Source organism: Trematomus bernacchii, unplaced genomic scaffold, assembly GCF_902827165.1.
Source record: "Trematomus bernacchii unplaced genomic scaffold, fTreBer1.1, whole genome shotgun sequence".
NCBI classification, from domain to species: Eukaryota; Metazoa; Chordata; class Actinopteri; order Perciformes; family Nototheniidae; genus Trematomus; species Trematomus bernacchii.
Genome location: NW_022987828.1, coordinates 8978243 through 8996644, shown reverse-complemented (window position 1 = coordinate 8996644; position 18402 = coordinate 8978243). Strand labels below are relative to the sequence as shown.

General features: G+C 40.0%; 2 protein-coding genes across 6 annotated transcripts in view; both read right to left on the bottom strand.

The window, feature by feature from the left end:
• The window catches only part of dlg5a (discs, large homolog 5a (Drosophila)), a 38794-nt gene extending 33961 nt beyond the window's left edge, over nucleotides 1-4833 (bottom strand). For all 3 annotated transcript variants that reach the window (XM_034151927.1, XM_034151929.1, XM_034151928.1), the window contains exon 1: nucleotides 4097-4833. In XM_034151927.1, the coding sequence (XP_034007818.1) occupies nucleotides 4097-4400 (304 nt within the window). In that variant the 5' untranslated portion in view covers nucleotides 4401-4833. The remainder of the gene's footprint in view (nucleotides 1-4096) is intronic.
• A 3498-nt stretch (nucleotides 4834-8331) lies between these two features.
• anxa11a (annexin A11a) lies at nucleotides 8332-17430 on the bottom strand. Of its 3 annotated transcripts, none has more exons than XM_034152247.1 (15): nucleotides 17232-17430; nucleotides 14968-15338; nucleotides 14386-14468; nucleotides 13422-13817; nucleotides 13210-13297; nucleotides 12660-12754; nucleotides 12221-12334; nucleotides 11895-11985; nucleotides 11297-11376; nucleotides 11137-11193; nucleotides 10905-10998; nucleotides 10659-10754; nucleotides 9405-9463; nucleotides 9154-9276; nucleotides 8332-9021 (listed from the first exon to the last, which is right to left on the bottom strand). In XM_034152247.1, the coding sequence occupies exons 2-15, from the start codon at nucleotides 15266-15268 to the stop codon at nucleotides 8962-8964; spliced, it is 1737 nt and encodes a 578-aa protein (XP_034008138.1). In that variant the 5' UTR covers nucleotides 15269-15338; nucleotides 17232-17430; the 3' UTR covers nucleotides 8332-8961. The 3 variants fall into 3 exon arrangements, with proteins under 3 accessions (XP_034008138.1, XP_034008140.1, XP_034008139.1); XM_034152249.1 differs by having other exon boundaries at nucleotides 13422-13670; nucleotides 17232-17429; XM_034152248.1 differs by having other exon boundaries at nucleotides 14968-15270; nucleotides 17232-17385.
• Between the last annotated feature and the right edge of the window lie 972 nt (nucleotides 17431-18402).

Below are 18402 nucleotides of genomic sequence, written 5' to 3'. Positions count from 1 at the left end.
TAAGACTAAAAAGATGGTGTGTACAAGCGGATAACATTGGAACAATAACACAAAAGATCCATGGAGAGGCCGACCTCTCATTGGACTGCATCTCATGCCTCGATTAAATGGATTTATTGAGTAACTGTACTGACAAGAAACCCCATACCTTTAACACGGCTAATAACAACTAAAGTAATGGAACTGATGATTTCCTTATCTGGGTTCTCAATTGTTTCATATTGCTTATTTTGTCTGACCAACGATCTTTCAATGTTCAAAGATGTTACAAAACTGCTCTCTAATGTAACTCATGAGAATTGTCAATTGCACCTGAGCAGAAACCCTAACAATAGATAAACTGATGGCTTCTTCAGTGAGAATAGAAGAAAGTTGGACTAGGAGTACAGAGATTGCTAAGGGGAAAGAGAGTGGGGTGATGAGGTGAGCGACAGTGTGCGTCACTGGGTGACAGAGACAGAAAGGAAGTGAGGCCAGGTCCAGCCCATGGGAGATATTTAAGAGCAGCAGTCCTGACAAGCGCGTCAGGGTCACAACTCATGCTGTCTGTCCACTGTGGTTGGTTGGACACACACACACACACACACACACACACACACACACACACACACACACACACACACACACACACACACACACACACACACACACACACACACACACACACACACACACACACACACACACACACACACACACACACACACACACACACACACACACACACACACACACACACACACACACACACACACACACACACACACACACACACACACACACACACACACACACACACACACACACACACACACACACACACACACACACACACACACACACACACACACACACCACACACACACACACACACACACACACACACACACACACACACACACACACACACACACACACACACACACACACACACACACACACACACAGAAAGAGCAAGCTGCCGACAGGGCACTTTTGGGCCTGCTCAACTTCTCAACAAAAGGCCTGTTGTCCCCCTCTCTCTTGCTCCCTTTTTTCTATCACCCTCCTCTGTCTATCGGCTGTGTCCCCCTGTTTAAGTGCATGGAGAAACGAAACCACTCTATGGGAGGAAAATAAATATAATGAGTCAGAGAAAAGAGAGAGAGGGAGGAATTAAAGAAGGATGGACAGTGGGCCTGAGAGAAAAAGACAAAGCACGAGAGCGAGAAAACAAGACCACGAGAAAATAAAGCCAAACAGACAGCAGAAGAAGAAGATTGTGTTGACGTTGCATCCTGTCAGGGAGAATTGTGTTACTTTAAATCACTGTAACAGGCTCTTTAAGATGAAGAGAGTAGGGGGATGTGCAGATACATCACTTCTAGTACACTATTTCTTCAGGTAGTGAATATTGTTACATGTATAGCGTAGGGGGAAAAGCACACAATCCGAGGCGTGACATCAGCTTGATGGTAGCAGCTTGGATTTATGAAATGTATTCAATCCGTTTCAAGAACGCAGAAATGTGCTCTGCCACATAATTTCAGTCATACTCAATATGTTAAATGAATGATCTGCTTTACAGTTTATATCAGGGTTCGTGAGTTTGTTAAAATTATCGCATAGTGATGCACAAAACAGGCTAAATAATGAATGGCTTGTTTGTATGTTCTGTGGAGAAAGAGCTTTGGAGTTTGCCAAAAAACCCTAATAATTTATAGAGCCTGAGTTTTCAACAATGAGCATCTGTATGCTGTTCCTTTGGGGTGAAGATGTTTCTTTGGAGTTTCAATGATTTCCTAATGTGTGCGTGTTTAGATGGCCAGCTCAAGGTTCTTTATTGTCAATCTGACATAGCTACAAGGTAATTATGCAGTTGAAAATCTTATGTCACAGGCTTCTCCAACAATGCAACATAATAACATAACATAATAACAATAAGAGCATGAGCAATACAAAAATAATAATAGTTATAAAAATGAAATAAAGTTATGATGTGGAATAGTGCAGTATGAGTCTATATACAAGTTATTGGAATGATATATATATATTAGGTATTAGATACATACTACTGAGTAGCAGTTGAATGTTTGATGTTGTGTCAACAGTTCAATTTTTTAACAGTCTCACTGCCCGCGGGAAGAAACTGTCTCTGAATCTTCTTGTCTGGCAAAGGAAGTGCATCTGAGAACAAGAACAGGCAGGCAGCATCAGAAGAGGATGAGTTGAGAGCAGGTTGCCATCAGCAAGACTCATCACACAAGCATATTCCCTCTCTTCACACACACACCAGGGCTGTGAAGAGTTCATCCCTCTGAGCTGCATCTACCAGCAGCTTCTTTGCCTGGAGGCACTCTGTGAGTGGCTCGTCTTGGGTACCTCGCAAGTGTGGTTAAAATGCTGTAATCGCATCAGCTGAATCACTACACTGAAGATAATAAAAAGCACCTTAAAAAAAAATGACAACACTTAAACTCAAAACAGAAGTAGCCAAGAGCGTGGCAGCTAACAGGGGACTGTGCAGGCACGATAGAGCGTGTCTCACGGAGAGTTTACACCAGAGAGAGGACAGCAGGGCCTAATCCTCTGTTGAATAACTACAGGCCGACTAGCTAGTGGAAATCACTCTCTCGTAGTACAGGTCACCTCTGAGGCCCAGTGCTACAGTCTATAAAAAGGTGTGCGAGCAAAAAGCCCAAATCCACATTGTCAGGTCCAGTCAAAGTCAAGGGGCTTACAAAGGGACCAGTTTTGCAGTGAACAAATGTCAGCATATGTCAGAGTATTTCAGTTAAGGTGTTATTCTGCAGGAGCAACACTCAATACAAGGAAGTTATAAAGCTTAAGGAAGCATTAACGATCCAGTCAGCAGAGCAGCAAGACACCAACTCAGCATTACCTGCTATGCTTCATAGCCTTAGACAGAGACACACCACAACTTGGCAGCTCCAAACTATAGATCACATTGTGATTTTCAAAACACAGGCGCGTTGCTTTGAAATAAAGCTCCGGCTATGTCAGAACGATCTGAAAGATAACCCATGTAGTTGTTTTTTATGTGGATTATGTCACATAGAAGCATTGTTCTGCATCTCCTCCCAGCTATTGGATCTCAGGGCTCATCCTGCATTCAGACCCTGGGGGCATGACGCTGGTTGTGAGTAAGCCACTGGCTTCAGTCATTCACACCGAAGCAAAACAGGCAAAACTAGACAAGGCTTTTACACTTGGTTGCCTTTTGTCTCTGTGCAACAACAACACTACAAAACCGCAGAAGAGAAGGCAGTTGCTGTGAGGACACAATGCAAATCAATGAATATAATGAATAAATGTAGCATTAATGCACCATAAGGGGAAAATATGGTTCAAATTGTCAGTTAGCATACTAACAAGGTTCCCTCTAAAAGGGAAGGTGGACTGAAGTAAACCATGCTTTAGGTCTGCATGCATGTGCAGGCACATACCCATGGACAGGTCGATATGGGCCTACATGTCAGTACTACAACCGTTGTCATGGAAACAAGTCAGGCTACCTAATGTACCATAACCATATCATGCCACTGATAACAAATTGGAGTTAGAGTTGGATATTGGTACATTTATGTTGTTTTTTTCTCATAAGGCTGCACAAATATCACAGAATACATGTAATATACCTGTGTAAACCAACCGTATAGCATGGATGTGTAATGTGTGTATTGCAGTGACTGGAGAGAGCATGGTTGATAATAATGACAGGGTAGTCCTTGGCTCTATGAACCACAAGCTGTGTGTTAGATCTGCAGGTCCTGCTGAATATTTAAAGACACAGGCTAGCTAGTGCATAGTGTTGTGTGCATTAAACAGAGAATAGTGTTGCATTCAGGGACCGTGTGGTTGAGGAACACTGTTGCTTTCTCTTGCAAACTGCAAATGAAGCTTTATTAGCATTGTATACAAACTGTGGTTAATAATAAATCAAGCTGTAAGCCTTGCTGTTGTGCAGTTATCCACACACGGTCTACTTGCGCCAGACCACCCAGATTGTAGGCTACTCACGGGAAGGGGCTGTGTACGCTGGTTTTAGGGCTATATTAAAAGCCTGTGTGTGTGTAGTTCGTGTTTCAGCTCTTACCCGTGGAGTGGTCCACAGGTCCCCCTCCGTTGTTGCTGAACAGGGCAGCATACAGGTCAGGGTATGCCTTCTCCAGGGCCACACACAGGTCGAGGAAATGGTCGCTCTCCTTGTTCATCAGCATCTTCAAAAGGTGGTCTACTTTCTCGGCGCTGGACGAACAATTCTGGTCCAGTTCGAACCTATCGAGCTGGCTCAAGGTTCCAGAAACTATCAGCAGCTCGATCACTCGGTCCGCATCTGTTATGGACTCCAATAAGTTCTGGTGGCACTGGTCTAGCAACTCTTTGTGCTTTGACTCCATGGCTATCCGCTGTAGTTCCGTAGCTTCCCAGCTAACCCAGACAGCCAAGTGGATGTTATGTCCTTACCGATCAAAAGTACCGAGCGACTAATGAACTTAACTTATCGCGGCTTGCAGAAGTTAGCCGGAGCCACCACGGCATTAGGTTGCACGGGAGATCAATTTTTATAGCATATTGAAAAAGGCACAAGAAGCCATATTTAATGCCCAAGGCTGTTGACTGCACTAAACAGCGATACATTTTTCCATCTTACTCGTGTGTGGCTGTTCAGGTCCTTTTTTGCTTCCTCGCAAAGCACGCTTTAGCCGAATACATTTTCCCCTTCTTATGTATCATTTAAGGCGCCCTTGGACGACTCGACTGCTGGGAAAACTCACGTAACTCCGCCGATGAGCCTCAGTTACACTGTATCCTCCGCCATGTCTGAGCAACTCAGCAGCTGCTGCCCGCTGTCAATCAACGTGCCGTTCAGTGACCATATAAGGAGAAATAGGGCGGAGCTTTCGCAAAAAACACACCTATTTCTTCAATGGGCGTAAACATCAAACCGTAGTACGTCGTAAATCCCAGGCGGAAAAATGAGAATGGAGAGAATTTGCATGAAAATATGGAGATATATTTTATATATCGACGTAGTGGTGCAGGTTGGGAAACAACAAAGTCATCCTCAGAGTAAAGCCACCTTTTATTTTTACAAAACGGAAAAATGTTTCTGATGTCTGCAGTGGTGGAATGTAACATTTACTTGAGCACTAAGTCCACTTTTGAGATAGGCCTACTTCACTTTAGCATTTCCATTTGCTGCCACTTATTACAGTAAATATAATTTTACCTTCACTAAATGATAGTGACGGTAAAATTATGATTCGTTTTTCTTAATTTATAATTTCATACACAACGTACATTCAGCTGAATACAATAATGATTAGACGTAATAAACAGTGTATGAACATTAAAACAGTACAATTATATTTACAGACTAGTGCAACAGTAACATTATCCAATAACATATTATACTACTGTATAACACATACAGGCACATATTTATTTCTGCATTATAAGTAGGCCTATTAACATATTTAATATACATTTATAATTCAGAATTATATATATATATATATATATATATATATATATATATATATATATATATATATATATAACAAGAGAGACCACTGCAGCATATCAATTTCTCTGGTTTTACTAAGGTATGTGTTTGAGTAACATTTCTATAAACTACTGACAACATTTATCTGTGTTGGAATTCAACAGACACTGTAATGGAATGGCTGCCATATGTGCAGAGATTGAGATTTAAGACACATTTGGAGTGGTCTCTTTTCAGAGCTGTATATAAAGGGGCATTCATGTGTTTCACTAGTAGTGCTACCTTCTTTACTTGAGTAATACCTTGAATCAGTAAAACCTTTATTGACTACATTAAGAGTTGTTTTGAGGGGGTGGGGGGGAATGCTTAAGCAGCCATTAACATATAAGGATATCTATAGTCCTTGTATAATAATGCCAATGTAGACACAGGCTAACACTCCACGTTTCTATATCCAAAGCTTGCAACCAATTTCAATGCTTACTGTATCTCTGTGTTGGATAAAATAAAAGAGGGCAGTGAGCCATATGTGTACATATAAGCATCATGTGATTTGTATTTGTAAAGGATTTGTAAAGGACAATATGATGGTGATGGATGCACTCTGCTTCCAGTCTGCAGCTGAATAAAGATTGTTGGCACAGAGGCAGGCGTCTGCAGGCATACCTCTCAAACCATGACCTTATTCATGCATGCACTGAATCTCATTGTGACATCTACGACTCCCCCCCCCCCCCCCCTTTCACCATCTCTGCCATGCTGGCTCCATAGCTGGCTCCATGCAACCATGTGCTATCCCTTTAGATGAAAATTAATTACAAATTGTTCATATCAAAGGAAATCAGGCCGCCACTGCTGACACAGATTGGACGTTTGTGTCAGTATTCTACTCACATTTGAAAAAGAAAACAGCCTTTTATCTTGGGGGTATAAATGAGTTTATTATTTAGACAACAGGGCTGGTGTTTCTAGCTGTCTGATTATTTAGTGAAATATGATTTGTTTATCAGCCCGTATCAGAGCAGATAATAGCTTTATCTTTTATTCAAGAGACTGTCAGCAAATACATCATTTATCCTGGTGAAATTGTCTCAAACTGAACATAATGCAGTTATTTTTAATCAATATCTGAATAGAGTTATTCTACAGGGAGCTGTCAGTGCTGACAGAAGCAAAAGCATTTTACTGAACAACTTTATAGCCACTCGCTTTTTACATGCATTTATTTACTGCTTTTAGATCATGCATTCTCAACAATAGTTTATCTATTTGACCTCCACCCTGGAAGGATGCAAGTGAATGAGTGTTGAATGAACAGTGCAGAACCTCAAAAAGGAGGCAACATATTGAAAAAAGAACATGTTTATTTTGGTTATCATCATACTTACAAAATATATTTGTTTCTCAAAGACTTACCTTGCTAAACAAAGGATATAAATATATAATTTTAAAGACATTTTAAAATGGACAAACATAATTTCCCCTTGATACATCACACCTCGAGGCCCTGTGAGGATTCCCTGATGATTAGATCAGTAATAACAGACATTAAATTAAGCAATTCATGGTTTCTAATTAACAGAGAATTACACAGCCTTCAGCATGGCTGGATCAGATGGGAGGATTCTGATCATAATGATATCATAACTACAGTGTGGGCAGAGACAAGCCATGCAGAGGCACTTTAAATTGCCTTAGAAGACTTTTATAATGATGGCTAAATTATCTTCTCAAAACCGATTTAATTGCGTCTAATCTTCATTAAAATTCTAGTTATTGTAATCTAAACATCTATCTGAAGTCCTCCAGCCTTTCCAGTCATTTATGGTCAATTTGAACATGATGTGATCAAAGATGAGTCTTCCAGCATGGCTGTAGAAAAGCTAGACTTGTTTAATATTGCCAAGGCAGCTTTATGGAAGCCATCAATAGGACGGGCCTCCCCCTCCTCACTCCACAGAGTTATTGATCGTAGTGCAGTTGACTTACACACACCACTGTAGCCAGCCGAGCGCAGAGCCACATCTCTACAGTCAAGTGGTCAACAGCATTTTAAGTGAAGCCAACAGCACGTAATAAGCCAGGGAGAGCTCCATGTGCAGCCATACATACTGACCTCACACCCCTCGAGGAAAGAGAAATGATGGATGTGTATTGATTGTGTAAAATGCACTGTATTTAATGTTGGAGAATGAAGACATTGTGTATTATGTAGCCTGTACTAATTCAAACTAAATTGTGATCATGCTTATTGAACTGATGCCATCCTATCAGGACCAATATTCTTCACACTGAGCATATTTAAGAGCTTTTCTTGTTGAAATTCCCACTTTTGGGGCCGCCATATAGCTCACTAGACCATGGTAGAGCTGGCCCATGTATAGGGACTCAGTTCCCATGCGCAGGACCCAGGTTCGAATCCGGCCTGGAACCATGTACGCATGTCATCCCCTCTGTCTCCCCCTTTCAACACTGCCATCTTCAATAAAGGCTAATCTTGCCCAAAAAAATCTTAAAAGAAATTCCCACTTTTGGTGTAGCTGTTGGGGTTGGATTAGGACATTACTGCCCTCTAGTGGTAAACCGAGTCTATTGCCAAGTGCTAACAATGTCAGTGCATTACAAAACGGGCTGTCACAGTTTAGAGGATATTACAATTGGTTAATAAATCAACTGATAAAAACTTTTTGTATTGCACTTAAGGATTTGTTTGCTTGTGAACCAGAGGATAAATATAGGACTGTCCATGTTGTTTGTTGTATTTTTAAATAAAAACATTTGTATGAATTTCATGTGATGGATGAACCTCAAACACTTTCGGCGCAGGTTCTCAACATTTATTTTCTGAGACTCATGAACATAAAATCACCAACAACTGATGAAATGCAAAGCTTAAGTTTTACATGCTTAAAAAAAAGATAAACCATACACATGACATATTTGCATATAAAGCCAATTGTGATTAACAAAGAAAATAACAAATATAGAAGGGACAACATAATTGCAAACATTGACAGACAACTTTGGCACTTTGCTGCAATATATTCTATGTCTGGTGCCTAATTCAGCATTGCTGAACCTGACAATTAGCTGATAAACGTGTCAGATTTAGTTATCTGATCATATTGGCAAATTGATATAAAATATCTTTAAAATATATAGCTCTAAAATATCTAATTTAATCTCTTTCAATTCTATCGTATGGCCATACATATTCAACACAAATATCCAGCAAAGATATCACAAGTGAAAAAATATAAAGACCTTTTTGGCATACTGCATATAGTAAAAAAACAATATGTAGCAATATATATATGTGGCTCTTGAAAAAAGGTAAACATTGCATTGAGAGTACTGGCATGGCATGCAGGTTTGGGGCGTGTGCATATAGATAAGGCAGGAAACTGATATTTATAGAGCATTTCTATAATGTAGTAGTCACTGTTTCCTTTTCAGTCACTGCCCCCGCAGAACTTCAGTAGGAGCTTCTTGTAGTCTCCTGATGTGTCTCCCTGTCAATAAAACACATTTGTCAGTAAATCATTTAGATATCTGTCCCAAAAAACACATGTTGCTTCTAAATCATCCATGTGGCTATATGGCTATTTGTACTAAACAGAATATATAATGATGAAGATACTTACAGAGATGTGCGTGTACAGTGACTTGCCGTAGTTTTTCACATACTCCTGACGGATATCCAGCATGTCAACCTCAGAACGGGTGACCATGATCCGGATCAGGGTTGTGTCTTTGGTCCCAGCTCCCTGAAAAAAAGCACACACACACACACACACACACATACAATGAGAGCGAGGTCAATTAAATATAATGCTACACTAATCTAATTATATTTACTATTATATTTACTATCTAGCAAAAAAGGGATATTCACCTTCATGGCCTTGTAAAGTCTCTCAGCGAAGTAGGCAGGTGTGTGCTTAATACACTTCACTGAAACACAAATAGTTATTTATTATCAACACAAGCAGTGTTCACATTAATTCATACTCTGTGTCCTTCTTTTTTAATAATAATCCCTTAATTATTATTATGAAAGAGCAACTTCTTACAATCACTGCAAGGTAAGCATGAAAACAGAAATATTTATGTGTTGTCGGAAAAGTGAACTATGAGAAGAAAAACGTATGCCCACACCATGAAAATATAACAGGAGGGCGACATTTAAAGCAGCGTTCATGAAAATGTATATATTGTAACTCTCTTAAGGGTGTGTCACTCACAAGGACGAACCTATAGAAGATTATCTACTGAGCTTTTAAGCCTGTTTGAGGCACATGAACCTACTGGTTGAGTCTACACATTCTCATTAACACACTACTCCACTGCTAGCAGCAGGCAGCAGCTGCTTACACACTACCTGTCCAACACTAAATGGCAAACAGGAAATTTATTGCATTTGAATGCATTCAAATGTCAAGGTATTTCTCTTTTGGTAGGGACTAAAACAGAGCTAAAAAGGAGAGTGAATACATGATTCATCAGGTGGAAGGAAATATGGTAAACATAGGGGTAATAATGTTGCCCTATGTCTGCTTAATATTAGCTACAAAAATAGTTGATGTTAGGTCAGGGTTGCTTTTTTCAGTTTGTTTCTGGAAGGGATTTGTATGCCTTCAAAAAGCCAAATGAGTAATGCAGCTATAAAAAGGCACGTTTTATTTTGAAAGAAATGCAAATAAGAAATGAAAACATTGTCCAGAGGACTGAAACAAAACACAGCATCAAAACCAATGGCAAACATTCCACACTGCACGTCAAACCACTTCAAAATGAAAACGTAAGAAAAATGGAATTGCACACGATAGGAAAGATTCACATCTAAAACAGATTACTGTACCATATATCTGATAATTGTTGGCAACATCAAGGGGAAAAAGGAGATTATCCATTTGCCAGAACACCTTATTCAAAGATGAATTAACATAACTGAACAACAACAACAACAACAGGTAATACAATGACAATGGAAACGTTTTAATGGTTGAATTGTACGTCAAACATGTACTGTGGACACTCGTCATTGCCTAATTATGCAGCACAGATTGTGACTCACGTTACCTGGGTGTAACCCATCTAAGGCTATCCTTGAAAAGGTGTGTGCGTGTGCGTGTGCGTGTATCCTTACCCACTGCCAACATGCCACTCTCAAGGTCTCCGGACATCTCCCTTTCGATGCTCTTCTCTATATCTCTGCCACACATCTTCTGGTACTCCATAAACACTACACACACACACACACACACAATCAGTAAAACTGCTACAAGGCACTACAGTTGCATTTGTGGCCTGTTACTCATTTATATTTTAATGCGTTTTAAATGTCGACTATTATGTTAGATTATGCTTATTAACATGTCTCCATAGAGAATACCTGCTCTGAGATGAGGTTTGCTCCTTGCACACAAAATGGCATTAAACTTGGACTCATCTGTTCCCAGCTTGTTTTCTCCAGCAGCATACAGAGACTATAAGGAGACATTATGTGTACAGATCAATATGTCGCAGCAATCAATTTGTCAAGGTAAAAGTAATATGAGACCTACAGTACCAAGGCGCAGATAAATCACCAAACATAAAATATGAATGAGTGAAGTGGATCATACCTGAGCATCTTGTTTAGCCAGAGAGATGTCGACATGATCACGTTCGTCACGATTACCCTGCAAAATTCAGGAAAGCATAGTAATAAGCAAATGGGACAGTAGTTCCTGAGAGATATTTATAATAGTAATCTATATATAATCATATATATAATATCCATACCTGAGCAAGGGAGATCAGGAGTCTGCGGAAGTGTCCGGAAGTATCCCCACTGATGGAATCCTCCAGTGTCTTCTTGTTTTCTGAAATGGCAGCAAAAAGAAAATGGCACAATTTAACAAACAAAAACATACGGTTGGTTCAAGTTAGTAACCTTTGAAGGCTGATCATTAATGTTATATTTGTTGACTGAACTTTCTGAAATATCTATTTTTTATAGCTTCAAATATGAAACAGCCATTATAACACTGGATTAATAAAGAATTAAGATTCATTTAAAACAAGAGCTAGCAGCTTGTCAGGCAAATACTGAAGATAGAATGACCATTACATTACAGCACATTAGCATAACAGCAAACAACACAGATGAAACAAATACATAAAATCATAAAACTGAAGAATTCATAAAAGACTATAGAAACTAGTCCTTATTGACTTTAGGTGAGACAGATTCTTTGCTAAAACATTTACAGTTTACAAATGTTGTGTTTGTACCCACATTAAGATAGACAGAGATTATCTACGAAAGGAATAACATTTCCAAAACAGTGTTGTGGCACTGTGGGATAAAGGAGATCACAACAGCCCCGAGGCATCTTACCTTGTTTGTAAATGCGGTTTATCTCCTTAATTTCAGCGTTGGAGCGAGAAGACAAGATCTCTATCAGACAGGCTTCATCGGTTCCGGCTCCCTGTTAGGAAACAATAACAACCTAAAAACCTCATCTTGGCCCTTTTTATTGAAATCCTTACATACAACTACTACTAATAGATTTCTTTACTTTACTGTATAAGAATGTAACATATATACATACTTTAAAAAAAAAAGGCTCTACAATGCAAATGACATAATAACAAGAAATATAAATAATTTAACTTTGACGATAAGAAGGTGCTGAGAAATGAGTTTTGTTCCCAAGAATGTACCTTGATGGCATCGTGGAGCTCAGAAGCATCCAACTCAGCGGGGGTCTTCAGCGTGATCATGACCAGCTTCCTAAAGTCTCCAGACAGCTCTGAATTCAGGTCCTTGATCAGATCCTGAAAATGGAAACTTGGTAAGTATAACTCAAAACCATCATTAACTGCTGTTGTGAAAAACAGCAAGAAGCTATGAGCTATAATGAGCTCTGAGGACATCCAATCCTCTGTCCGTTTTACTGGCAGTCCCAGCACCTGCTGTCTCTTCGTCACCATTTCACTCTGCTAGGAAATCCACACTGAGCCACATATAATTATGTATTGAGGAAATGTGTTTGTTTTGAAAACAACTGGGTTTTTTTCCAAAGTAAATCAACTCTTGAAGAAAAATGGCATCACGTTAGCAACATATAGACGTATCATTAGGCATAAACATGAGTGTTACCTTGCCATAGGCAGTTTTGTAGGATCGGAGCAAAGGCACGCGCTGCCTGTTGGAGCGATTCCCCAGTAATTCGATGATGGCTTGCTCATCAGTACCTGGGTAGATGGGGCCACAGTTTCAAATCAGAAACAGACAAAGAAACATATCTAAATGTCTAATTTCAAACATTTTATAAATACCCAAAGCAATGGGAATGGAAATATAGGCTGTCCTCGCCTCATGAAAGTCTTTGTAAGCTAACAGTCAATGGAATGCTTTGACAACTTTATTAACCAATTTCATTTTCAAATCTGTCACACTGTTTCTATAGTATCTTTGTCCCTTCACAGAAATGTGCATTAAGGCAGAAAGAGCTGTAATTGTTAAGTGTTTAATTGTGTTTATGTAAGAAAAAGAAAAACTGTGATTACAATTGTAATAGATGTGAATATATAGTTTCCTACTGGTCAGTTTTCAAAAATAATTAAATAAGTCAGCACAAAGTTAAATATAGATAGAACACCACTTCCCAAATGGACAACATCCAGAACCTGGAGGATATAGCACTCACCAAAGCCCTTCATGGCCTTCCTCAGCACCTCTGAGTCTCTGAGTGGGTCAGCTCCAGGGAAATCCTTGATTGTTCCCCTGAATCCTCTCTGATGTAACAACACAATGACATGTTATTTAACAAAAAGGAAAAACGGATTTTGGCATAACATTGAGTTTACAGAGATCTATACAAAGATAGATGTTTACTTTTTTACTTTCAGTGTTTCTTACATTGATAGGTGGAGCTATTGGCATGACTCCTCCTCCTCCTCCTCCGTAAGCTGGCATGGATGGATTTGGTGAAGGGACCTTTGGGTAACCTGGTGAAGGTGCTGGTGCTCCTCCATACCCTGGCATGGGTTGGTTGGGTTGGGGTGCACCAGGGTACCCGGGCATTGGCTGGCCAGGCTGGCCAGGCTGGCCAGGCTGACCAGGGTAGCCCATCCCTTGGCTTTGGGGGTGTTGCATGCCTCCTCCTGGCTGTGGGTACAGGCCATATGACTGTTGGTTAGGGGCGGGGGCACCATACCCGCTGGGCTGAGCAGCAGGTGGGTACCCCCCGGGGGCTTGGGCGTACATGGATGGGTTTGGAGTAAAACCCCCCATGCCTATAGGGGTCTGGTGGGCCTGTGATTTAGAAAGATTAGCATCCCATAAAATGTGTACAGACGTTTGAAGATTCATTAATGCAAAGCAGAGATAGCCGGTCACACCTTTTTTAGATTAGATTTAGATGCATTTATTATATTTATGCAATTGATCGAATAATAACGCCTCTTACTTCAGAGGAAAAACTGTGGATAATGTCCTCATGTTTGAAACTTCTTCCAGTTATAAAAGTATCCAAAAAAAGTGTGGCCATGTTATATAACAGGATGGAAATTCATGTTAACATATAACAAGACAATGACTCAGAAAAGAAAAGGAATGCAAATTGGATTAGATTGATAGGTTTAAGTAAATGACAGTTTTTCTCATGCGGAAAGAGAAGCTGACGGAGACAATGGCGATGCTGAGGATTTAAAGAAGACAATGTTTTGGAAAAGTCTTACCACAAAGTGAAAGTCTGTGATATTCCATGAATGGCTGTGTAACTAATTATAACTGGAATATTCAACGCAATAATCTGATGATGTTGCATCATACACATATTTCAAAATAAAATTGTAAGGAGGTTTTTTAAGGCTAAACTCACCATGCCAGGGTTGTATCCAGGGTTGGATAAGTTGCCAAGACCAATGGAGGGGTATCCACCAGCAGGGCCCCCGCCCCAGCTGCCTGCAGCACACAACAAAGACAGAGCTGTTCAGAAGAGTTTAGGGCGCATTGTGCGACTACATGCCTGACATAATTTAGAATGTTAGACAGGAAGGACTGCTCTGAGTGGAACTTCCTTTTTCTCGCGACCCAACTAGTTAACGTGTAGGTGAAAAGGAGCTAGACGGAGAATGGGAGTACAATGTGAGGGACTGACTGTGGGAATTGCTTCACCTAGCAACAGAAGACATTTGTTTGTTTTTGGTGAAAACTAAATTCCACTCTTTTAACTATAGGTCTCATGATGCCTGTGGCCTAAAAACACGAGATTACTGACTGCCCTTTTCTATGATAGGCTACAAAATACCTTAACACTCTGTTTTACAAATGTTCGCTCTTCTGCAAGTATATATAAATCCTCTATTGTGATTATCTGCTAGATGAGAAAGTAGGCAGCTTTGGCTAACATATTTCCCAAATTTTGAAATCTTACTTTATCATAAACAGCACAATAGCTTACCTTGAGGGGGGGCCTGTGGGTAGCCTCCAGCTTGTGGTGGGTAGCCTCCAGCCTGCGGAGGGTAGCCACCAGGCTGCTGAGGAGGATAGCCACCCGGCTGCTGAGGAGGGTAACCACCAGGTTGTTGAGGAGGGTAACCACCAGGCTGTTGAGGAGGGTATCCACCAGCCTGCGGTGGGTAGCCTCCAGCTTGGGGTGGGTAAGCTCCAGGCTGAGGTGGGTAAGCACCAGGTTGTGAAGGGTAAGCCCCAGGCTGTGGTGGGTAACCGCCAGCCTGAGGGGGGTATCCAGGGTAGCTCATGGCTTTAGGAATAAAAGTGGACTGTCAATCAAAGGGCTGCCAAAGATGACCAAATAATATGTGTTTTTATCTGTTGGTAGGACAGAAAGAAAGAGAACAATGCTGTTAATGTGTGGGAAGATTTCCTTTTTAGTTGGTAGTTTCTCTTTAGAAATTCAGCATCTGTGAGTTGATCTTTTTAGGACTTCCAAAGTGTCTTGCCTTAGATGTCTAAGTCAAACAATGCTGACTTCATGACCAGGTAAATTCATTCTGTTAACCTTAGCCGTTTCTCAGTACACTGTCATGTGCGTTTACCAAAAATGACACCCTTAGTAGTACAATGACACTTCCCAGTCTTTTTTTTTATTTTTATGTAGCAACGTTCTGAAGTGTCACTGCAATCCAAATAATTGCAAACAGTTTGTTCCAGGGCCATTGGGTCAGAGACATTATTATTATAGTGGTGGGTTGGTGAGGAAACTTTCTTTTTGGTTTTAGCCTAACATGAAATGCCCTTGCTCCAGTATGCCTACTTGTTCCATGGTAAGACTGACTTCACAGGACTTAATGGAACAGTTTCTCTGCTTTGCATTTTATGGACACAGAAACAGACATGGCTGTGTTTGAATAGGCACACAGAGCAGGGAACCTACCTTATGAAATACAGATGTCCAATTCAATAAGATAAAAGCTTTTAAGGTTCAGTAAATAAATAACGTATTATATTACCTACTTTCAGATTCTTGTAGGAAAAAGATGTCAATATAGAGACAGCTTGAGTGTTGTTTTTAACCCATTCATCCTAATATGCCCTAAGTCTAGTGCCTTTGTGAAACACATTTGGTCACAACGTTTGACTTCTTTAGGGTCAGATGGTTCAGGTTTAACAACACATTTCCTTGCTGTTCAGGTGAAAACATTTCGCATTATGGCGCATTTCCACTACAGCGCGGAGCGCTTCAAACTGTGAGAAGCTGTGGCTTTACAGAAACACAAAAGCTATTTCAAAAGCTAAAAAGACACCAGAGCCTGTTTTAGATATTGTTAATATGCAAGGACAAGTACTAGAAGTGGTTGCCTGTTATAAATACCTAGGTATCTGGCTTGATGATTGTCTTACTTTTAAACTTCATGTCAATAACCTGCTTAAAAAGCCAATCATGTGCAGAAATTTCTGTGGAGAAATCATGTGCAGAAACACAATGCACGTGCGAATCTTAACACCAATGTAGGCTACAGCCATAATGTTATTTGCTTAGGGAGTAAAGAATTGTATAGTTTTTGGGTAAAATGTGTTACAAATAACCAAAGTCCACAATATGGGGCAATAATACCTTCCAAATGTGTGTTAAGACAGTTCCGCTTATGTTTAGCTAACCTTAACATCTTGTTCCAAAGTGTTTTATTGCAGGGTGTGTCAAGTTTACTCAGTTTAAAAAAAAAAGATGTCTAGATCGGCGAAACATTAATGACTTTACTGGGGTAGTGAGAACACTGCACAGATAGTTTAACAATATGCTGAACAGTCAATAGAATAATTAGTCAATGGAAAACAGACATTAAACTGGCTTGTGTGTAACACAACTTTCGTTTTTAACCGAACGCTAGCTTTTACAACGCGGGCTTCAGGCCTGTAAGCCTAATCTTCAAACTATTTACATAATGTGGCTGTATCCGCAGTGCTCTGAGCTGTAACTGAGCTAACCTAGCTAACTGGTTAAGCATAAATAAGCTGTCGATATTAAAGCAGCAAACTGGAGCAAAAGCAAGACGAGGATTTTGTAACCTTAAATGGTTAAAGGCACTGGTAACTATGCATTGGTAGGCTAACGACAGCGCCGAGAACAGCAGAGCAACGACCACAAAACGACTACAAAAATAGTTCCCACTTATCCACACATAACTTGTAATGTAAGCTAATAGGCCTATATCATTTACCATTCTAGCTAGGCCTGAATAGTTGTTGGATTTTAGCACTTACTTTAGTCTGCTTGCAGTCTCTTCCTGGAGGACGTAGATCTCTATTTAGCAGCTTCAGTTCTGTCTGTACTTGACTGCTGTGGGTGGGACTCAGAGTTTCCATTTAAAGAACCCACCCAGATGTCTGCCCGTCACACTACAGCAGTGACACATACAGCTGTCCTGTCACCACCATGTGACAATAACAAATATTTGTTAACCATACATACCTGGCCATCAATGGCATGATGGAAAATGTGACAGACCGACCTCACCTATATGTTCAATAGGTCTTTTATTTCACAGGCATGTTGTCAAATAAACAAACCACAAACATGACGGTCTTTAGGTCTACTGATCCACATTTACGAATTATTAACAATCAGATGATATAAAGGGATATATGATATATTGGTTTAATTTACAGAGGGGGCTCTGTAAATTAAACCAATAATAATCATAGTTGTAATAAACTCAATTTGTATCAGCCCTTTTATTCACAATTATACTAAACGCTTTAAAGAAAGTAAAAGCAGATAAAAACACGTGAATGATTTTATTAAATGCATTGTGACTGGTTATTGTGACGTGGCTGTGATGTGATCATGACCTATCAACACCAATGAGGAAGGGATATCTTTATCTGTCACTGATCATAAGAAGGAAACTGAGTCTTGAGTAAAAAAATAAGGAAGCTGTACACACTTCTGTTAGGAATTACACAACTGTACTGTCTGTGTGTGTGAAAGACATTTGACACAAGAGGGAGCCAGTCTAAAGGTTTTCTCCACACTACCTCGGCTTCTACCAATAAAGTGTATAAACTGCCACCTAGCGGATGTCTTGGAGTATGCGAGGCGCTCAATAAAGAGGCCGGGGCCTGGTGTTCAATTATTATTAGTATTTTCTAATGTGCCTTACTTACGAATGATCCATTTCTTTATTTTGTTCCAAACATTAATCATTATTTTGCAGACGGCTGATCAACTTTTCTGACAGAATTTGGAATGTAATGATATGGGAGAAACACTGTTTACCTAATGTTAAGCCTTTACTAAATTAGCATAAGTCACAGGGACACTCCAAATAGTAGTCAGTAAGGTGTCTACTCACTTCTAACCATAAATAAACAAAACACCTATCATCCCATCCCCTCCCCTCCCACCTAACACCGACAAACAAATGTTATTAGT

Bases quoted from the DNA above. Each gene is read 5' to 3' on its own strand.
- anxa11a (XM_034152247.1), bottom strand. From the start codon at position 15,268: ATGAGCTACCCTGGATACCCCCCTCAGGCTGGCGGTTACCCACCACAG. The intron at 11,377-11,894 runs GTAAGATGCCTC...CTGCCATTTCAG, and splicing joins AAACCGCATTTACAAACAAG to AAAACAAGAAGACACTGGAG. The intron at 10,755-10,904 runs GTATTCTCTATG...GTGTGTGTGTAG, and splicing joins CAAACCTCATCTCAGAGCAG to TGTTTATGGAGTACCAGAAG.